At 43.2% G+C, this 18,365-nt stretch overlaps 1 protein-coding gene across 1 annotated transcript in view; it reads left to right on the forward strand.

Annotated features, from left to right (window-relative positions):
* The window catches only part of CDH4 (cadherin 4), a 462,344-nt gene that overhangs the window by 358,026 nt on the left and 85,953 nt on the right, over positions 1-18,365 (forward strand). Inside the window, exons 5-6 of the mRNA XM_049816532.1 lie at positions 2,141-2,296; positions 9,827-9,971. Coding sequence (XP_049672489.1) covers positions 2,141-2,296; positions 9,827-9,971 — 301 coding nt within the window. The remainder of the gene's footprint in view (positions 1-2,140; positions 2,297-9,826; positions 9,972-18,365) is intronic.

The following is an 18,365-nucleotide window of genomic DNA, read 5'->3' on the forward strand; positions in this document are numbered from 1 at the left end:
GTATTTCAGTGACCAAAAAGGCAGGGAAAGTGCAGATACCTTGGGTTTGGTCTTTTTTTTTTTCTTCCACCTTTGTAAAGGATGAAGGGCTGGTTTTATCATGACACGGTTTAGGTCTTTCGGAGCTGTGCAAACACACGTTAATAGACACAGACACACAACTGTTCATCCCACATTACCCTTTTTAATTTCTAAGACGGAAACCCCATGCTGGCTCAAAACTAGAGGTCCAGTGGTGGCTTCCTACGTTTTCACTTACCTTAAGCCTAGCTACAAATGTGTACATAGGGGGTTAGAGCTTGAACTCCCTGACTCGAGCTATACATTTTGCACAGACAGTCACGTAAATTCAATTTTCAGCCCTTTCCACCTGGCAGGGTGAAAGCTAACGTTCTGAAAATGGGGACTGTGGACTTCAGTTCTTGAACTGGGGAGTCGGTTGCCATCATTAAAACCCCGGTTGTGCAAGCAAAGCTTAATTTTAATATGCCCTTTTTCACCCATAGATTTGCTAATGAAAATTGGGTTCATGCCTGTCTGCCTGAGTCCCTATTACAGGTACCCACTGGGCCCACAAAAACCTGCATAAACAGTTGTGTGCAGCATGAGGGCACTTTCACAATGTCCCCCGTACCTCTTTTAAGTGATTATACCAGTGTAAGTCCAATCAGTTTTCCTTGGTACTAATAGCCTAAACAAGCAGTGAATCCTGTAGAGAAAAGACAGATGAAACTGTCTCTCTTCCTTGACCTTCAGCTCCAGAAGCGTAGGTGCAGCACGAATCAATCCTGGCAGTGTCTAGTAATAACTGACATTATTAGCCGTTAACGGGAGCAGACTATTTGGTGGAGGCAGTACAAAGAAAACAGTGTACAAACTTGGTAATGATCTGGACAAAGGCATCAAAGGAGATTCTCAGGGCCAGGGGATCTGATATTATTCTGCACCGACACGTTCAGCGTCTTGTCAGCCTCCCGCGTCAGGAGAGGAAGAAATAGCGGTAGGTCACATGCGGGAGGAGTGCGAGAGCAGCCCACAGCCCCGTCCCAATTCCTTTGCCTGACAAGTGAAGCCTCCTCTTCCCTTGGGAAACCACCTTCGCTCCTCAAATTGGGGCTGTTTGGGGGGGTGCAGGGGCCTCCTGCATCCCACTGAACCCACTCAGGCTCCTCTGAGCGTGCCGCTGCTGTAGCAGAGATGCTAACGTGCACTCAGCTACGAGGTTTCTATTATCTTCCCGCTGCTTTGTTGTATTCATAGACCTGTTAGGGAAAAATTTATGCACGTTGCTTTTACACTGCCAAGACAGTTTGTGATGGTGCAGGGGGTGGTAATTTATTTGTACCTTGCACTTTCTTTCAGGAATAGTCACGCTGTTGCAAGGATTTCTTTCAGCATTTGATCAGAAAATTAAATTTGGGTTTAAAGAGATAGTCAGGGTTGCTAGGACAACATACTAACCTCCCTTTTCTATTTTCTCAGCTCTGTATCCAAGGTTCATGTAATTTGTCATGCTGTATTCAGTTTGTGTTGTTCTCAAGGTATGGGAGGGAAGGGGTTTCAAAAGCAATGTGCCAAACATGCTTTTCCTCAACAAATAGTCAAATGAAATGGTAACAACCCACCGGGCATTCCCAGCCTTGCCTTGTTGAGCCAGCAGGGTTGGACAAAGAGGGAGCAAGCAGCCCTGTTCTTCAAATTTCATGAGAGTATTTGTGTGCACAGTCACAGGGACTGTGAACATGATGTGGGAGCTTGCAGACAGCGTTTTCAGAAGTGATTAATGGCTGGGAGACTCTGGGTATAGCTGAACAATTTGGACACTTTACGGAGCCTAGGGTTTCAATAACACGTAAACAGCAATTTTTGTGCATATAGATTCTTCTACATCTAAGGCAAAAAGTCAGAATTTCAATGATTCCTAAAGAATTATCATGAATAAAAGAGAAAAATAGCTGAAAATATGTGGAATATGCTTTTCCTGGCTTTTCCCCAAACCTTTGGCGTACAGCTCCCTTGTCAAAATTGACAGCAGTATTACATTCATGCAGCTTTCAGGCTCAGATCTTTAAAGTTGTTTAAACATCTATATGGCTTTTGTCCAAAACTTATCGATTGCTGTCTTTGTTATTTCATCCAGATTCGTTCTGATAAAGACAAAGAGATCCATATCAGATACAGCATCACTGGAGTGGGAGCCGACCAGCCGCCGATGGAAGTCTTCAGCATTGACCCTGTATCTGGCAGGATGTATGTGACTCGCCCGATGGACAGAGAAGAAAGAGCTTCCTACCACGTAAGCATAAAACATTTGGAGTTTTATCTAGGTTCGCAAGCTCAAAGCAAAACTGGACCAGAAATGCTGGCTTCAAGAAGGGACATGCAGCTTTGAGAAGACCAGGGGTTTTGCTCAAAATCGGAGCCCAGTTCACAGTTTGGATGGGCTCCCTGTGTCAGCAGAGACCTGAGGAGCTGACTGCACAGAGGTGCTCAGGCTTAACTAACACTGTGAGTCTCAGTCTCGCTCTGCCGGAGCAATTGTTTTTGTATATGGAGATGCTGGCTTTGTTTCTGCTTTCCTTTAGTGTAACCTGCCCTTGCTAAATCAGCCAAACCAATGCAAAGCAGCATTAAACTGATGTCCTTTTCAGACACAAAGTCAGAGTCATTTGTTTAAAGTGGTGCAACTTCACGCTGCTTATTAAATCCATGCAAATTTATGTGTGGACTGAACCCCCCAAAACCATGAGAAGCCAGTCGCTACATTAGCATGTCTTGGGAAATTACTAATTTAAGAATCATTACTGCAGCTAAACATGCAATAATTGGTATAGTCATTTTTCATTTTAAATTACTAGGAGATGTTCAGGCAGTATGATGGGGGTGTGTCAGCTAGGTTTTTAAATATGCAGATAGGCTAATATTAAATATGAGGAAATAATTAAGATTAATTACACTCAAAAGTGGTGCCTCATGCTATCCTAGTTCATAAAATGCTCTACCTGCAGAATGCTTAGAGTGTAATTGGCCGTTATGTTTTGATATAAATCCTAGCCCCTATATTGCACAGCGTAATTGCACAGCCGATACAGTCCCACAAATTGCTAAAAAAATGGGTTGCACCTTGCATGATAGCCCTGCAAAATCTCAAACACTTTCTGTGTCTGTGCTTTAGTTCTTTCCTGGAGTGGTTGTGAAAGGTTGTTTCATGGATTGCTTTGTATCAGCATTAGCCACATCTATCGGCATCGTAATAGCCGTTCCCAGGGATGCTGTAATGTCAGTGAAACGGTACGGGTCACTTCCACTGACACCGTATTCCTAACTGCGCCGTCGGAGATGCACATTCTGTCAGCTTTATGAGGTATCCAGTTAACCATGTTGACACAGCTTCTGGACTGGGGTGGAAGGATAAGGAAAATAGATTACCTCTTTAGTTGGGTGGAAAAAGAGATTTCCCCTGGGTACAAGAAGATCTGAAGGAAAATTATTTTATCCTCTGTGAACAAGAACAATTATTTTGTTTGTTGTGCCTAGGAAAATATGAAGAGAGGTTGTTTTGAAAAAGGAATATTTGAGATACAGTATGTGGCATCTCAGCATTGTTGATATTGTTTCAGCAGTGCCAGGTTATTATAACAGTGTAGACAATAATACAATACACAGGTTAACACTTTTGATGGAGCCACTGTGATGTCTACTATCAGACACTCTCAGTCAAAAACGTAAGATGAAAAAGATTTTGTCCTCCATAACAACAAATCATGTGCCTCCTAATAACGAACTTAACCTACTGGTTACAGTGAATTCAGTAAACTGAATTCTCACCTTGGCAAAGGTGACTGGATAAGTCTGCCTCATCCGTACCGCAGGATTTCCAGCCTTTTCTGTTCCTTACGGAAACCTTGAACTAGTGACATCCATATGTAAATAAGCATATTCACCCTCTGAAGGTTACAGGAAGATGTAGTTTATAGAGAGTGAATAACTGATAAGTATGTTATGAGACCTTATAGACAGGAATAGTGAGTGATAGAAAATCTTTGTTAGCAGAACACTTGAAGGTGATGGAGAACATTTTAAGTCATGGCTGTAAACAACCTTTAGATCCTTCAGCCTCAGTAGCAATGGATTGATGATTTATAGAACCATCAAATTGTTCTTTTACAAAGCATTTATAAATACACCATGCACAAAGCAATGACCCAGACACTAGTGCAGAAACTTGCAGTAGGAACGAACAGTCCTAGAAACTGGAAAAAATTGGGGCCGGCTTCCAGAAAGAAGATACAGTCCAAAGTCTTGGCTCTTGCAGGTTGTGGAGAAGTCAATGAATTTGTGCCACTTCATATAGCTGAGTCTCTAATTGAAAGGAAAGGCAGACTTGGAGCCGGGCTTACACCGCCTACTGGAGGAACAGTGCCGTGAGGTCTAGGCTTGGATCTGAGCCGTAGAGCTTGGCCATCTTTAAATGGGTTTGACATCTGCTGTAGAGTTTTCTTAAACTCGGATTAGTAGCTTAACTCTTCAGCTGGGGTAAAGGATGTTGGGGGAGCTGCAAGGCACCATCCCTGGTCCCTTTCACCCAGCAGGACATGGGTGTCTTACCCGATACTGGCTTGCTGCTCTGGCTGAAGATGGGTGCATTTATACAGCTTCAGCTTTTCTGCAGTCCTAAGCAGAATGAAGTCTTTTCAGCATCTCTGTCACTGTCGAGTGTTGTCCTTGCTGTTTTCATTCCCAGGTAATCTAAAAACTAATTATAAAAAAAAATAATAATAATTTGCAAGTGTTTGTGAGGCTACATATGAAGAGTTCTGTTTCATTAACTCCCACATTTTCAACACATATTTTCTTATGCATAATTATCTGTATCGCTTCAGGACTACCATTTTTAAAATACTAGTGTTTTAACTCTCCCCGCATTTAGCAAGCCATTTGTCTGATGAAACCTACCTTTTTCCCTAAGGTGAAACAGATTTTTTTCTAATTAGATCGGGAGTTCTGTAGCAGAACTTCCCCTGTTTTCAACATCATTCTTGAACTCTTAGGGAGGATCATTCCGAGCTTGAGGTACGCAGAGATGTATTTGCCTCTGGGACTCAGAGTGTCTGCCCAGGTGCAGTGTGCGCTAGCATTCCTGCATTAACCTCCCAGCACAACTGGCAGTGGTAGCGATCGCAAGTTCAGCTGTATTTTGGCCTCATCTGTTTTCTCGTCTGCGCTACAAACCAGAGTACAAACTCTCCAGGGACCCTGGAGACATCCCAGACGCAGAGTCAGCTGCAAATATGAGCAGAGAAAAATGAGAAGGGCTTTGCAGCCACTTAACCGATACCACGTTGTGGTGCAGAACTGCACGTCTCGCACTGAGTGATGCTGTGGGAGCTGCTCCAGTGTCTTTAGTGCCCGTGTCTGGGGACGCAGCCTCGGGACACACTCCCAGCACAAGCACGAGCTCATTCCCCCCATCTTGCTGCCGTTCACTGCGGCAGGCATGTGTTGTTGCATCTCCCTTTGTAGTCAGCCCTTAATGTTTACTGCATGCCAAATAAGTTTCAGCAGGTAGTAATATTTAACATGCATGAGTTCTCTTGGCCTTATTTAACTGCATTCCCAAAGTCCCGTTTGTACTGCTGACAGCATTAGTGAATCTGAATGTCTTTTCTCATCCAGACACCGGTTTCATATCAAGCTGAAGTTAGGCCTGGCAAGTACAAGGGATAGTAAATTGGCAGGTTAGTTTTCCAAGACGTTTTTCAAGCTCTGTTTTCAAAAGACATCAACATAAACGTGTCAGTAAGTAGTCATTGCTTATGATACTCAAGTAATGTGCATTAGGAGGAAACTTTGAAGCAAGTCCTAATCCAGTCCCAGACGCTTGTATGCTTTCAGCATCAGACTGATGAAATACTGTCTCAGAAATGGCTAGAGCAGAACAGGTGGGTTATAGTCTGAGAAGGAGTTGTTTGAAGTGCAAGGAGACAAAAAAGTTTACTAGAAATTAAGGGATACAAGAGCTAATTCCAGTATTTTGAACCAAGTTCTAGTGAGTAATGCCAGCCATTTGTGTCACAATACTCTAATTTGAACTTTTAATCACAATTAAGAGCATACAAATTAGGCATGACATTGTATGCTTATTGCTTAAAGACTCTGTCACTGATTGATAATGTATATTTGTATTAGTAGTATTAGTGCATAAGTAATATTCATATTTAACACAATTCACTGTGTTGACTTTGACTAACTACCTTCAGATACCACCAGCCTCCAGTGTAATCAATAATCATGATACTGAATCATTTGTATGCCAACAGCTACATTTACACTGGAAACTGTCAGTAGAAAAACCTCAGAGACCCGTGGTAGCTGCTGCTGAATATGATAGCAATGATTGTCATACTTTTAAACAATATTTGTTAAAGAATATCGAGCCAGCTCCTTGGCTGGCGTACAGCAGAGCGATATACCGGCTAGAGATTAGCCAGCTACCTATATTAATTTTTCAGAATCCTCTGCAAGGTATTTCATTTGATTTTATTTATTCCTTCTCTACTCCTGTCATGTTCTACCATCAAACCAACTTTATAAATGTTTCTTAACTGTATCTCCAGCTAGCCACCAGCTTCCATGTGAATACTCGTGCATGACCTGTGTTTGGCGTGTGTCCTGTGGCCCAGGTTGTGCTCACCGGCCTTTCGACTGGTGGTTTTTCCAACTCTAAATGACGCGTGTGTCTGACAGAGCACAGCCATCACCGTTTGTGCCTTGCCCAGTGCCACAAAGTCCTCACATGCATCTGCTTTTCATCCCACCCATCGCTCTACCACCAAAACACCCGCTTGGTCCCAGGTGGGAGCAGATGACAGGAGCCCCACGTTAGACTCAAACTGTGCCTCGCACAGATGAGCCCTGTCTCAGGATCTGAACAACGACTCCAAAACCAAGCATGTTGTCCTGCTTGAGGATGCCTCATTAATACAAAGAGTAGGGTAGGAGAACAAGGGAGAAGATGAATTAAGGAAGGGAAATGTAGTATCTGATCTACCTTGGAGATACAGCTAGTTTCCCGGTGGACAGATTGCCCCACTGGAGTCCCTCCTTCCTTTGCTCTCTCTGCTGGGAATGGTCTCTAATGAGGAATGGTCTCTAACGAGGAATGATCTCTAATGAGGAAGAGCTCCCACTGAGCTAAGCTGAGATTCAACCCTCTGGCTCAGGCCTCTCTTCTCCCGCTGCTGCGGCTGGCACTGACCACAGAGGAGCAATGTGTTGTGGAAGGATATGGAGGCGTTGGCACATGAGAATTGTTAAAAGAATGCGAATAGAGAAAATTCATGCAAGCAAGCACAAGAGGAAAAAAGAAGAAAAGTTCACTGAAGTCAGGCAAAAAAGGAGCAGGAGAGAGAAGCGGGGCGTGCAGAAAGGGCGGCAGTAACAACTGCATTGGAGGGCAGAGGAAGAGCAGCTATGGACACCCCGACACCAGCACAATCCAGGGTGCAAAGGCACAGGGTCTGCTGCCGCGCTGGGCTCGGGGAGCTGGTGCCATCCTCCTGGCTGTCCAAAAGCCATTAGTCAGGGCACCAGTGCCCGCACCAGTGCCCGTGTCCCCAGCCGCTGTCCTCCCGCCCATAACTCAGCCCGGGTGCTGGTGCTGGGCTGGGGGCAGAGGTGACACTTGTGCATGTCACCGCAGGTTTGATGAGATTCCTGCAGCCTTGCTTATTGAATCTTTTTTTCCTTGAGTGCAGGCAGTAACACCTTTGTGGGTACATGTGCTTGGTGAGCGCAACAAGCAGATAGACGTGCATTGCTGAGAAATCCCTTACTCCTGGAGATTTCAAACAAAAGCTATCAAATGTAATTAAAAATTTGCAGGGGGAGAGTCAGATCTGAAGGGGAAGATACCGGCTTTGCTCTCTGCTTTATCTCTGAATGGAACCATTTCCGCTGCTGGAAATGCAGCAAGAGAGAGCCCAGTGCTGCCGCAGTTTGAAGATAATAACTTTAATTTTAGCTCCGAATTACTTTTTTTCAAAGGCAGTCTGACCTCTGACTGGTAAAGTTATTGAATTGCTACATCTGACGTGATGAAGGATAGCTCAACAGGTGGGAGTCAAAGCAGTTTGTATGCAGGCAAGAAATGCAGATATTAAGAGCATTACAAGTCATGAAATACAAATGGTACATCCTGCATTGAAAACAAAGCCAGACTTCTTCAGTCTTTAAAGAAAAACTGCTGCTTAACTTCTTTAAAAAAAATGTTTTTCTCCTAGCTCATTTCACATGGCAGTTTGTTCTCTTTGCTTGATTAAATGTTAATCCAGCCCATCCTAATAGCGTTGCAGTTTCTTTTGTTGAGCTCTGGACTTCTGAACACCATACATGAAGGAGAAAGTTGCATCAATCACAGCACAGCGAGAGCGAAAGACGGAAACCAGTGCTAATGCAATTAGCACATTTATTTGTCATGCATCAGAGGAGCTAGAGACCTCCTTGGCACAGGAGCTCCAACTCCCGGCAGCAGCCCGATGGCCCAGGGAGCTGCCGGGAAGGACCAGAGGCCTCAATCTTTCGGAAGGCACGAGCTGCTGTGTCCCCTGTCCGTCAGCCCCGCTCTTCCAGCCAGCCCTTGTACCAAGCTAGCGTCCTCTGAAGCCTTCATTCTTCATCCTGCCAGCCTTGTGGCATATCACACAGCCGTCCTGAGCGCCCTCCCCAGTTTTCATGGCGGTGTGGAGGTTCAGCGATGCTCACAGGTGCTGAAATGAAGAGAGATGACAAATGAAATCTGCAGCGCCCGCACCCAGGCGATGCCTTTCCGCTGCCCAGCCATCGTCAGGGGCCGTGCAGCCCTTTCCTCGCTTGTCTGGTTTTTTTTCTGAAGCCGACATCGGCAGCTTCATTCAGCGCACACACCATTTAGAGTAGCCATCTGTTCCCTTTAATGAGAAAGCTATCCATTTTTTTCACCTGATTACTGATTGTTCCAGACTATTGTTGATTGCTTTGTTTTATTAATTACTCATTTTGACATGCTGTATCTGTCCCTTTTGTTCAGAAAACAGATGCTCTTGTTTTCGAGCATTATTACTGATGGTTACTGCTAATAAGATAAAGCCGCAGTTCCACTTTGACTGAGGACTTAACACTGTGGCTCTGGTTATTGTAATGTTTCATCACTGGATATTTTAGTCAAGCCTGAGAAAAATATTTCATTCGTAGTGCCACAGGGGCTCCCATCGTTTGAAGGAAAGGGACTTTTTTATGGGTTTTGGTGCATAGAGCAGTGGGGTCCGTAACTGTTGCTGTTCCTAGAGACCATGATTAAACAAAGAATAAACAATACTAATGTCATTCTGAAATCTCTTCACTTAGTAATCCCTGTTACTGTGGGTATGAAAGGCTGCAGGTTCCCGTAAGAAACCTCTCGAGTCAAACTCATTTCCTCACCGTGTTTGGAGCTAAGCAAATTTTGCTTTTCAGATTGTCAGACAAGGTTCACCACGTCTTAAAAATTAAAAATATAGTGCTCTATTAGCAGTGAAGGAGATAGCATCACTACACCACAGTTAAAGTGTTTCCACTGACAACTGCTGTTTCAAAATACTATTTCAATATTATGTTAAGCCTTGAAAAACTGTCTGTGTGTAGAGTCTAGATGGAAACCACGTCACTGCGATCTGCTGGAATTAGATACCCGCTCAGTTCAATTTTGAGAAAGTATTTATGAGGTGAAGTCAATTCTTACAAAACATAGTCTCTCATTCTGCAACAAATCCAATTGCTGATATTATGCTTTCATTGTGCTTATTCCCAGCTCCGGGCTCATGCGGTGGATATGAATGGAAACAAGGTGGAGAATCCTATTGACCTTTACATCTATGTGATTGATATGAATGACAACAGACCGGAGTTTATAAACCAAGTCTATAATGGATCTGTTGATGAAGGCTCTAAACCAGGTACAGTTGAAAAAAAGTCCTGAAGTTGTCACAGGCTTTCAAACATTAATCTGGCATGGTGGTTTTGCCTCTTCTTGAAATAGAGGGAATGTAGGAGAGCTTTGCTGTTGCTGGCTCTTCACTGAAGACTGATGGAGGTGGGACCAGTCGAGCTGGTATCTCTTTCTCTGGATGCAGAGAAAGCACAGACTTGGGTTAGAGGGAACCTGGATCCTGGTGGTCCCTTCCTAGATGTGAAATTTGCAAAAGCAGCAGTTTTGTAGAGTAATGCGCTGTATTGCCATTCTCATACGCTCATTACACGTGTACAGGGCTGTTATTCTAACCGCAGAGTACTGAAAGCCAACCCAGCCGTGGTCTTTCACTGACCCTGCGCCTGAAACGCTGAATATCTGCCTCCTTGATATATCCAGTCATTTGCAAAGTCAATATCTGGCACCCAGTCAGACTCCAAAGAGGTCTGTGTCCCAAAGTGTGAAGAAGATACTTTCTTATTTGGGGCTTGATGCAAACATACTGAAGTGGGAATATTCCCACTGAAATTGCTGGTTCATCCTCCGTCCCCATGGACTTTTCTTACAGAGGGTGAAATGGGGAAAAACCCAAAGCAGAATTCCAGAAAATTTATGGCTGAAAAATTAGTGAGGGTGTAAGCTGCACATGGAATACAAGTGATGATTTTTATGTGAACATGTTTCTATGCTTGGAAAAATACAGTTATAAGGGTCTTTAATGCTTTCTTTTCAACTGTGTTGTTGATTTGTTATTTAAGTGTGGTGTAAGCCTGCCGTTTCCAAGGTGGTAGCAGGGTTGGTTTAGCCTATTGCTGAGCATAACTAATATGAGTGTATTCATTCTTTGAACATAAATTATCCTGTGAACACTGTCACCAGTACAACTGGAAGTCTCCCGAAATCGGAGGGAGATTTTTCCCAGACAAATTTTATCCTCAGTTGTTTGCCAGCTCAGGGGTTAAATACCGCGTGACTTTGTTTCGTGTCAGCAAACATTTATCATGGCTTCTCCGCTGCCTGAGGTGTCATAGGGAAGTCTCCAGTGGCCACTACTTTTAACAAGGTGATTCGCAGTCGTGATTGATTGTCTTTCAGCATTGTGAGGAATGGGCTGCTGCGGTGACACGTAGTGGGGACAGAACGTGACGTTCCTTTTGAGGAAAAAGTAGGTACAGCTCCCTTCCTGATATGCTTTGGGTGGTGACATACCGGCTTCAAAGTGCTGATCCCGTCCTGCTTAGCAGAGGGGACGCGAGAAGTCCCTGAGCTGACGGCTCTAATGACATCTTCCCAGAGGATTTTCCGGCTTTCGTTTGAAGGCCACTTTGGGGCATATCAAGGTTTGAAGATTGATACAACATTTCCATAGCAAATCAGATTTCTTACGTCTTATTCTAGGACAGATCAATATTCAAAGTGCTCCCGAATGTTTTAACTAGCTCTGCTCATTTGTGTGAAAGAAGCAGTAAATTGCATCCTCTTCTTGTCTGAAATCCAGATAAGCCTTTGAGCTATTAAATCAGAATAGGTTAACTTTGCCTACAAAATACTTGTGCCTCTGCTTCTACCAGTGATTTTTGGTATTCTGTATCCCAGGCTGGAGTGCTTGCCTTTAAGGCAGGTAGGTAGAAAGCAATCTGGTTTTATTCAAAAGCAATTACATTTGTCTTTGATGTATTTGGGGTTGTTTTTTTTTTCCCTCTTCCCTGTTTAATCGGTATTCTTTTAAAGGTTTATATTAGTATTGAATTTCTGTTCTTTGCTTTTGTAGAACCTCCTGGGAATTTGGGTATCTGAGGCCCTCATTCCATGTACTTGGCAATAAACATGATGTTGTGTCTTTGAGAAAGTGAAAGAGAGGTCATAGAGTTACTGTGGATTTCTGTGTGCTCCTCCTTTGCCTCAAAGTTATGTACCTCTGTTTTGTGTAGAGACAAGTCTAGATAATGTATTTAGCTAAGCGTAGATCTTGCAGAGGTTTGGAAACTTTTTTATAGTTCAAGATGCTTCAGAATTTTATAACAAGTAAGGAGGTACCACAGCAGCCGTTGCAAGAGAAAAAATATGCGGCCAGAATTCATGATTATTTGTGGCAGTGGTCGACAAATGAAAGGCATTGCATATTTTTAGGGGTAACAGCAAAATGTGTTCAGTATTGATTCAACAGTAAGTTACACACGTATATGCATCTATAACTATATATATGCATATGTGTGTATATCCATGTATAAAGTACAGATTTGCTTCAAGCAAACTAAGAAATCTTATTATATGTTACAGGAGTTCAACATTCATTTTCCACTGTTCGTTGCTATTGAACTACGCCTGAGGACTGAAAATGCTTCCCTGGATATCCCATACAATTGTTATTTCTCACATCTTCCATATGCCTGTTTATAACGGCTGTGATTAAAAATGCAGTATTACTCGATTACCACAGTATCTGCAATGTTCTTAATAATTTTGCACACCTCTTATGAGAAAAGTAGCTAGAGTATTAGAGTACCACAGATAAATGCTGACTCTGAGGGCAGCTAGTGTGAGCATGCCAGTGACTGTTTGAAGTCAGTCGGAATTTTGCCCAGATTTAAAAAAAAAAAAAAAAGAAAAAAAGGACATATGGAGCTCAAGCTCTACCCATGGAAATTTTGCAGAGCAAGACCGTCAAAAATATGCTGTTGAGCACAGAATGAGCAGGGCGCGGTGACCTTGAGCTGCAAGGAAAGCCCCTGTAAGTCTTAGCAGGATCATTAGAGCAGATCCCATTCAAAGGGAACGGGAAAGGGCCCTGCGGTGCTGTCACAGCACGCCCTGGGCTACGGGGCAAAGCGAAGGCGTCCGGGGCACCACCAAGTGCAGCGTGGTCCCCTCTTAGCAGCCAGGATGCGGGGAGCTGGAAGAGAGCGCCGGGCCTCATCCCTGACCCTGTAGGACAGCTGCAGATTGTGCCTGGACATGGCAGGGGACGGTGGGTGGCCAAGTAAGATGTGACCTACTGAGTCGACGGTGAATAAGCCAAAAGGAGGTAGAGTGAACCAAGAAAACGGGAACGCAGAAGGAATGCGTACTCCAACCTGCGGCACGGTGTGATACTGCTGGGCACTTAGCCTCCCACAGAAGCAGCAAGTTTGCCTTTAGCCTAAAATACAAATATCCTTCCAAGAGGATTGGCCAAGAGCTGGAAGACTTGGCAGCAATGTGAAGAGACTCATCAGAGACAGCCTGATGGGGTTTAAGTGAAGGGGCTTCCCAGACTGCAGAGCACTCAGACTGCCTGGGTTTCCAAGGAGCGTGCTCTCTGCGGTGTGCAAGTCACCTTGAAGCAACCCTTGACAGGAATAGAAAAGAAATCATCAAGTATTATTAATTATAATAGGTTGTTGTTGCTGGTTAAGATTATAATAACTTAATTGAAATAGTGTCTTACACCGTAGCATAGTGTTCTTGAAATCAGGAGCTCATTCTTGGTGGAGTAAAGTTCTCTGTAGCATGAACACGTGTCACAGCCTGGCCCTTCTACATCCTCAAATGTGTGATGGCTCTTAAACTGAATTGCATTTCTTTTTCCTTTTCCGATATTCTCTGGAAAACATTTTAATGCATTTCTAGCTTATCTAGCCTAAGGTCACGCAGCTGGACAATTTTAATGTGTAAATGCAGGCCCTTCCAAAAATGCAGAACAGGAATAGTGATGCAGGATTTTCTTTTCCACGGGACCATCTTTCTTCCTTACTCTCCCCCTCCACGAGTTGTTTTGATTTAACACACCACTGTTTGAAAGTGTATCTTAAAAGAGTGTGTTTTACTCATACTGAATAATGTTCTGCTGCTTCGAACTTTGCCTCTATATGAACAACACAGCCAAGTTTTAAAAATGCAGCTGCAAGCTCGAGCTGAAATTCCCCTGGTCCCTCTGGCAGCCTTAATCAGCGAAGTTCTCCTGGAGCTGCAGAAGTTACCTTTCAAGTGCTGATAAAGTGGGACGGGTTGCACAGCTTCACTGCCCAACACCACCTGCCCTGCGAGAATTCTGCTGCCCTTTCAAAGCCCACGTCTCTGAGCCGTACCGCGCGAGCTCCACCGCCTCACGGCAGAAAGGAGCTGGGGTTTGCGGTGGGTTTTTCCCCCTGTACAACACCAATTACTGCCTGCCATGAGCCCAGCCCCTGCACTCGTACCGCTGGGCTTGCAGCATCCCAGGGGTGTCCTGGGGGAGTGCCGTTTCAAAAGAAATTCTACAGTTTCCAAAAAAAAAATTGCTCGGTAAGATAGAATGAAAATGCTTAAATGTAAAAGAAAAAAAGGGAATTGAATCACAAAACAAAAATGTGATGGAGAAAGATTATTTTGGTCGCTGCAGAAGCTTAGTTTTGCTATAACCACCACAAAATGTACCTTACGATAGGATGTGGATGTCTTACTTAACTGAAGCGTTCAGTTCTGAAAAGGTCAATGTGAAATGCTCCGCAGTGACTCGAGTGCTTTGCTCTGGGTTGTATCTATTTTGTTTTAACAGAAAGATTGTCAAAAATTAACACATCTCTCCAAAACAATTTGTTCCTGTCAGACTGGCCTTTTCCATTCCCATTCGTCCTTTCCACTTCACTAACTCTCTGGATGCATCTTGGTCCCTTTCAAGTCAGTAGCAAAAGTCCAAGTGGCTTCTTTTAAACTAGAGTTTCATCCAGCCCCTTCTTGCTCGTGGTGTGGTGTAGGATAGTTTACCCCTGCCACCCTCCCTGGGAGTGGTGTGGAAGACTGCTAAGTATGGACAGTCCTCCAAAATAAAAGAATATTAGTATTTCTTACATGAGAAATGTTGTAATTTAAAATTTCCCTGTCTCCTCCTGATTTCATGGAAGTCTGATACAATAATTGTTGATGGCATGCCACGTGAAAAATGAAATAGCTGGGAGCCAAATCTATATGTGGCAAATTGAGTTAAAGAAATCTCATAAAAATAAGCAGTATATAAAAAACCCTAGGATTTTAAAAGCCGATTATTCTACTAGTGTCCCAGTTTGTTTATTTTATTTCTATGCCAGCAGAGATTCCCTCAGAGATTAACACCATGGACTAATGCACAGATGGGGCCAGAAACTTGAAAGTCATCTGAATATTAAGAATTTAAATCTTTAGCCTCAGTGATTTGAACAGAAAGCCAATTATGAGGCTGAATTAGTTTTCAAATTAAACTGCAATTTAAGGCTTGTGAAATTAATCTTTTAAGGCATATAGTTGCATTTGTATATATATTCATGTGGGGAATGTGGATTCTGCAGTTCTGGCTTGTTCCTCTTCTCCAACCTGACGGTACAATTCATAAAGAGATGCCTGGTGTCCTGCAGGTCGTTCTTTCAGTGAAGGAACAGAGCGGGTGCTGCTGGGTTGGCAGGGGAGGAAATGAAAGCGGCAGCTCCTGAGATCTGAAGAGAAGACACTTCATTTTTAAAAATTAATAGGACACTGAGTGAAAACCCCTTCCTTCCATTACGACCCATTCCAAAAACGCCATAGTGCTGCTCATAATTAAAGCGTTCACTATTCTTCTACCAACTTGGAGGTAAATTAATTTTAGTACTGTTCATTTAGGAAGGTCCTAATTGAACAGAGCACCTGAACAGGTTCACGGACTCGGGCTGGCTCGGCTGCTGGCAGTGACGTGGCACGGGGGAGGCCAGCGTGTGTGCCAGGCGCGCGTTCCTGTTGGTAGCACTAGAGGCTGGAAACAAAGCAAATGCCGTACGTTTCACAGAGAACACGTAATGGTAAAATCTTCAAGAGCCAGAGTTGGTCTCGATAGATTCTTGCAGTCGTCCCAGAGCTCTTCACAGGTTGGGTGCGTTACTTCTGGGTTCATCACAAGCCTAAATACATGCATCAGTGCAGTGCCATTTTCTGCAGTTTGGGTAGGTGGTACTGTTATCCTTGCACTTTATATGCTATTAAAAATGGCTTTGTCCAACCTGACTCTATTCTCTCACACATTACACACAGACTTAGGATACACAATATTCTTTTTCAAGTTCTTTTGCTCAGCCAAGCACAATTTTAAGATAAGAAATTGTTTTTCTGCAGACGCATGTGGTAGTGCTTTCCATTTTATTTCGAGGTGAGTGGTTATGAAATCTGTGCTCTTAATTTCCTTTTCAGAAGCATCCAGTCCCAAGAGCAAGGAAGTGAATTATGGGACTGTAGGTGAGAAAAAAATGCAAATCCCTAGACTGATGGTTTTGCCCTCCAGAAAAAATGGCCATGCTGATATAAATTAAAAAAATGTGGAAATTATGTTCTGAGACCACTCTAGAAGGGAGTTACAACACTGCAATAGTCCACTCTGCCTCCTTTCAACCACCAGTTACAAAGAACGTAGTATTATATGTATTATAGTACGTATATTACATTATATTACATTATATTATATTACATTACATTACATTACACTACATTATAATGTCAAAATTCAAGCATTGGATTCAAGCCTTGTGGAAGATGTGTTAGGTCTCAGGTTTTGTGCAGCCGGTTCTGCATGATTTCACTGGTTGCATATTGCCTTCAGTTAAGCATGAAAACTAGCCATACTTTTAAGCACAGGTCGGTGGTGGTGTGCAGGATATCTTGTCCTAAGTCACGCTTTCTCCATTTTTTGAATTAGCCTCTGGGAATCGAGAGGTTTCATCTGCAGGAACTCAGCCGAGCTGAGGCTCATCGATTTATGCAGTCAAAACTATTTGCTCAGAGGCTGAATGCGCTTTTGCCCATCTTGAAGTTTTACTTGTGTTATTTCTCTGCGGTACACAGGGTCTCAGTAGGCTGCAGGCTGCTGTACAAGAGTTACTTTCAAATCTGGCTGCGCCCATGTGTATGCTGCATTCAGCCCATCCGCTCATTTTCTCTCTGGAGGGATTTATTTCATTTTTAACAATAAGAAGCTATTATTTCAGTTCCAGGTGACAGCAGCGTCTTCAACTTGCTCAGTCATCTCTCCAGACCCGCTTGCTCACTTTATTCTCATTAGGTTGCCTCTTGCCTTGTTTGAGGCTGAGAATCTGATGTATCCGCTAATTAGGAAGCGGCATCCTTTCTGAATTAGGTTAGCTGCTTGAAAGGTCAAATTTGCCAATGATTACAAAAATAATGGTGAAGGAGAACGACAGTACCTCTCAGTTATGACCGAAGGAATATCATTCGGAAGGAAAGCCCTGTTTCTGTTTAGTTTTCTATCTAGAGCATGTGGGATGCAGTTTAATTTAAGTATATTTGCAATTTATTACATCTGCGGTAGAGTTTCTTGGTGTCATCTCGATGTCTTGCACACATTCCTGCTTACCTATATAACTCCGCTCAGCACCTTTGGTGAGTCGGCTCCCCATTTTTCATTTGAAACTGTTAACAATGAGTATGTGAAAGTGCTTCAAATCACCTATTGAACACGTTTTATTTTTTTAACTTGAGGATACAGGTTTGTTTGCCGAGATGTTTTAGTCTTCGACGCTACAGCAGTTGTCTAAATACCGTTCTCAAATTTATACTTACTGGCAAGGTAAATTCACCCACAGCACGTGTGCTGTGCCATTTGGACTGCTACTGGTGCCCCAGGTAGGGCAAGTAAAACGAACTGGGATGGCTCGGCGGCACTGCAACCTGCGTACCTGTAGGCAGCCCCCTCCCGCCCCTCGCCTCACCTCCCCGTGTTGGGAATGGAAGAATCTTCTTAGTTCTATTGATCAATTAAAAATACAGGTAGCACAAGCACACTTCAGCATGTTTATTGGTAAGAAAGATAATTTTTTACATAGGGAAGCTGTAGACATGTAATTATGTGTATAGTTGTACTCTGAGGACTTGTTCGGGATCCCATTGTACTTTTCATTGTAAGTTGGTTTTGACATCTTTGCTTTTCTACTGTGCTCTCTTTCTGTTCCTGAGACCTTGTTGCAATGAATGAAATCACTTAAAGGGTGAAGCGTTCATATCATGAGTAGGGGCATTACATTCCCGTCCTCTGTGGGGAAGAAGGCTAGTATCGGGAAAGTCTTCTGAATGGAAAATATTCTTTTTAAGAAATGTTGTAAATTGTACACTGCTTTTCAGTATTTAATCTTCCCACCAAGAATTGCTGTCTTCTCTCTATCTAGCATCGGATGCAGAGCATTCACTAAGTGAGCTTTCCAATTTAGGGGAAAAAAAATTAGGAGGAAGGGGAGGTTTCCATTAGTACAAAGCCATTATTAACTTGGGTTAATGAAGATCTAATGTAATATGGCCATCACCACATGTCTGCACATAATGATTCAATCCTTTTCTATGGGGGAATGATTAAATTAAGTATCTTGTAGGTCAAAATTAGACTGAGAAGGTTAACCAACCTTTAATGATT

Source organism: Accipiter gentilis, chromosome 14 (genome assembly GCF_929443795.1).
Source record: "Accipiter gentilis chromosome 14, bAccGen1.1, whole genome shotgun sequence".
Lineage (NCBI taxonomy): Eukaryota > Metazoa > Chordata > Aves > Accipitriformes > Accipitridae > Astur > Astur gentilis.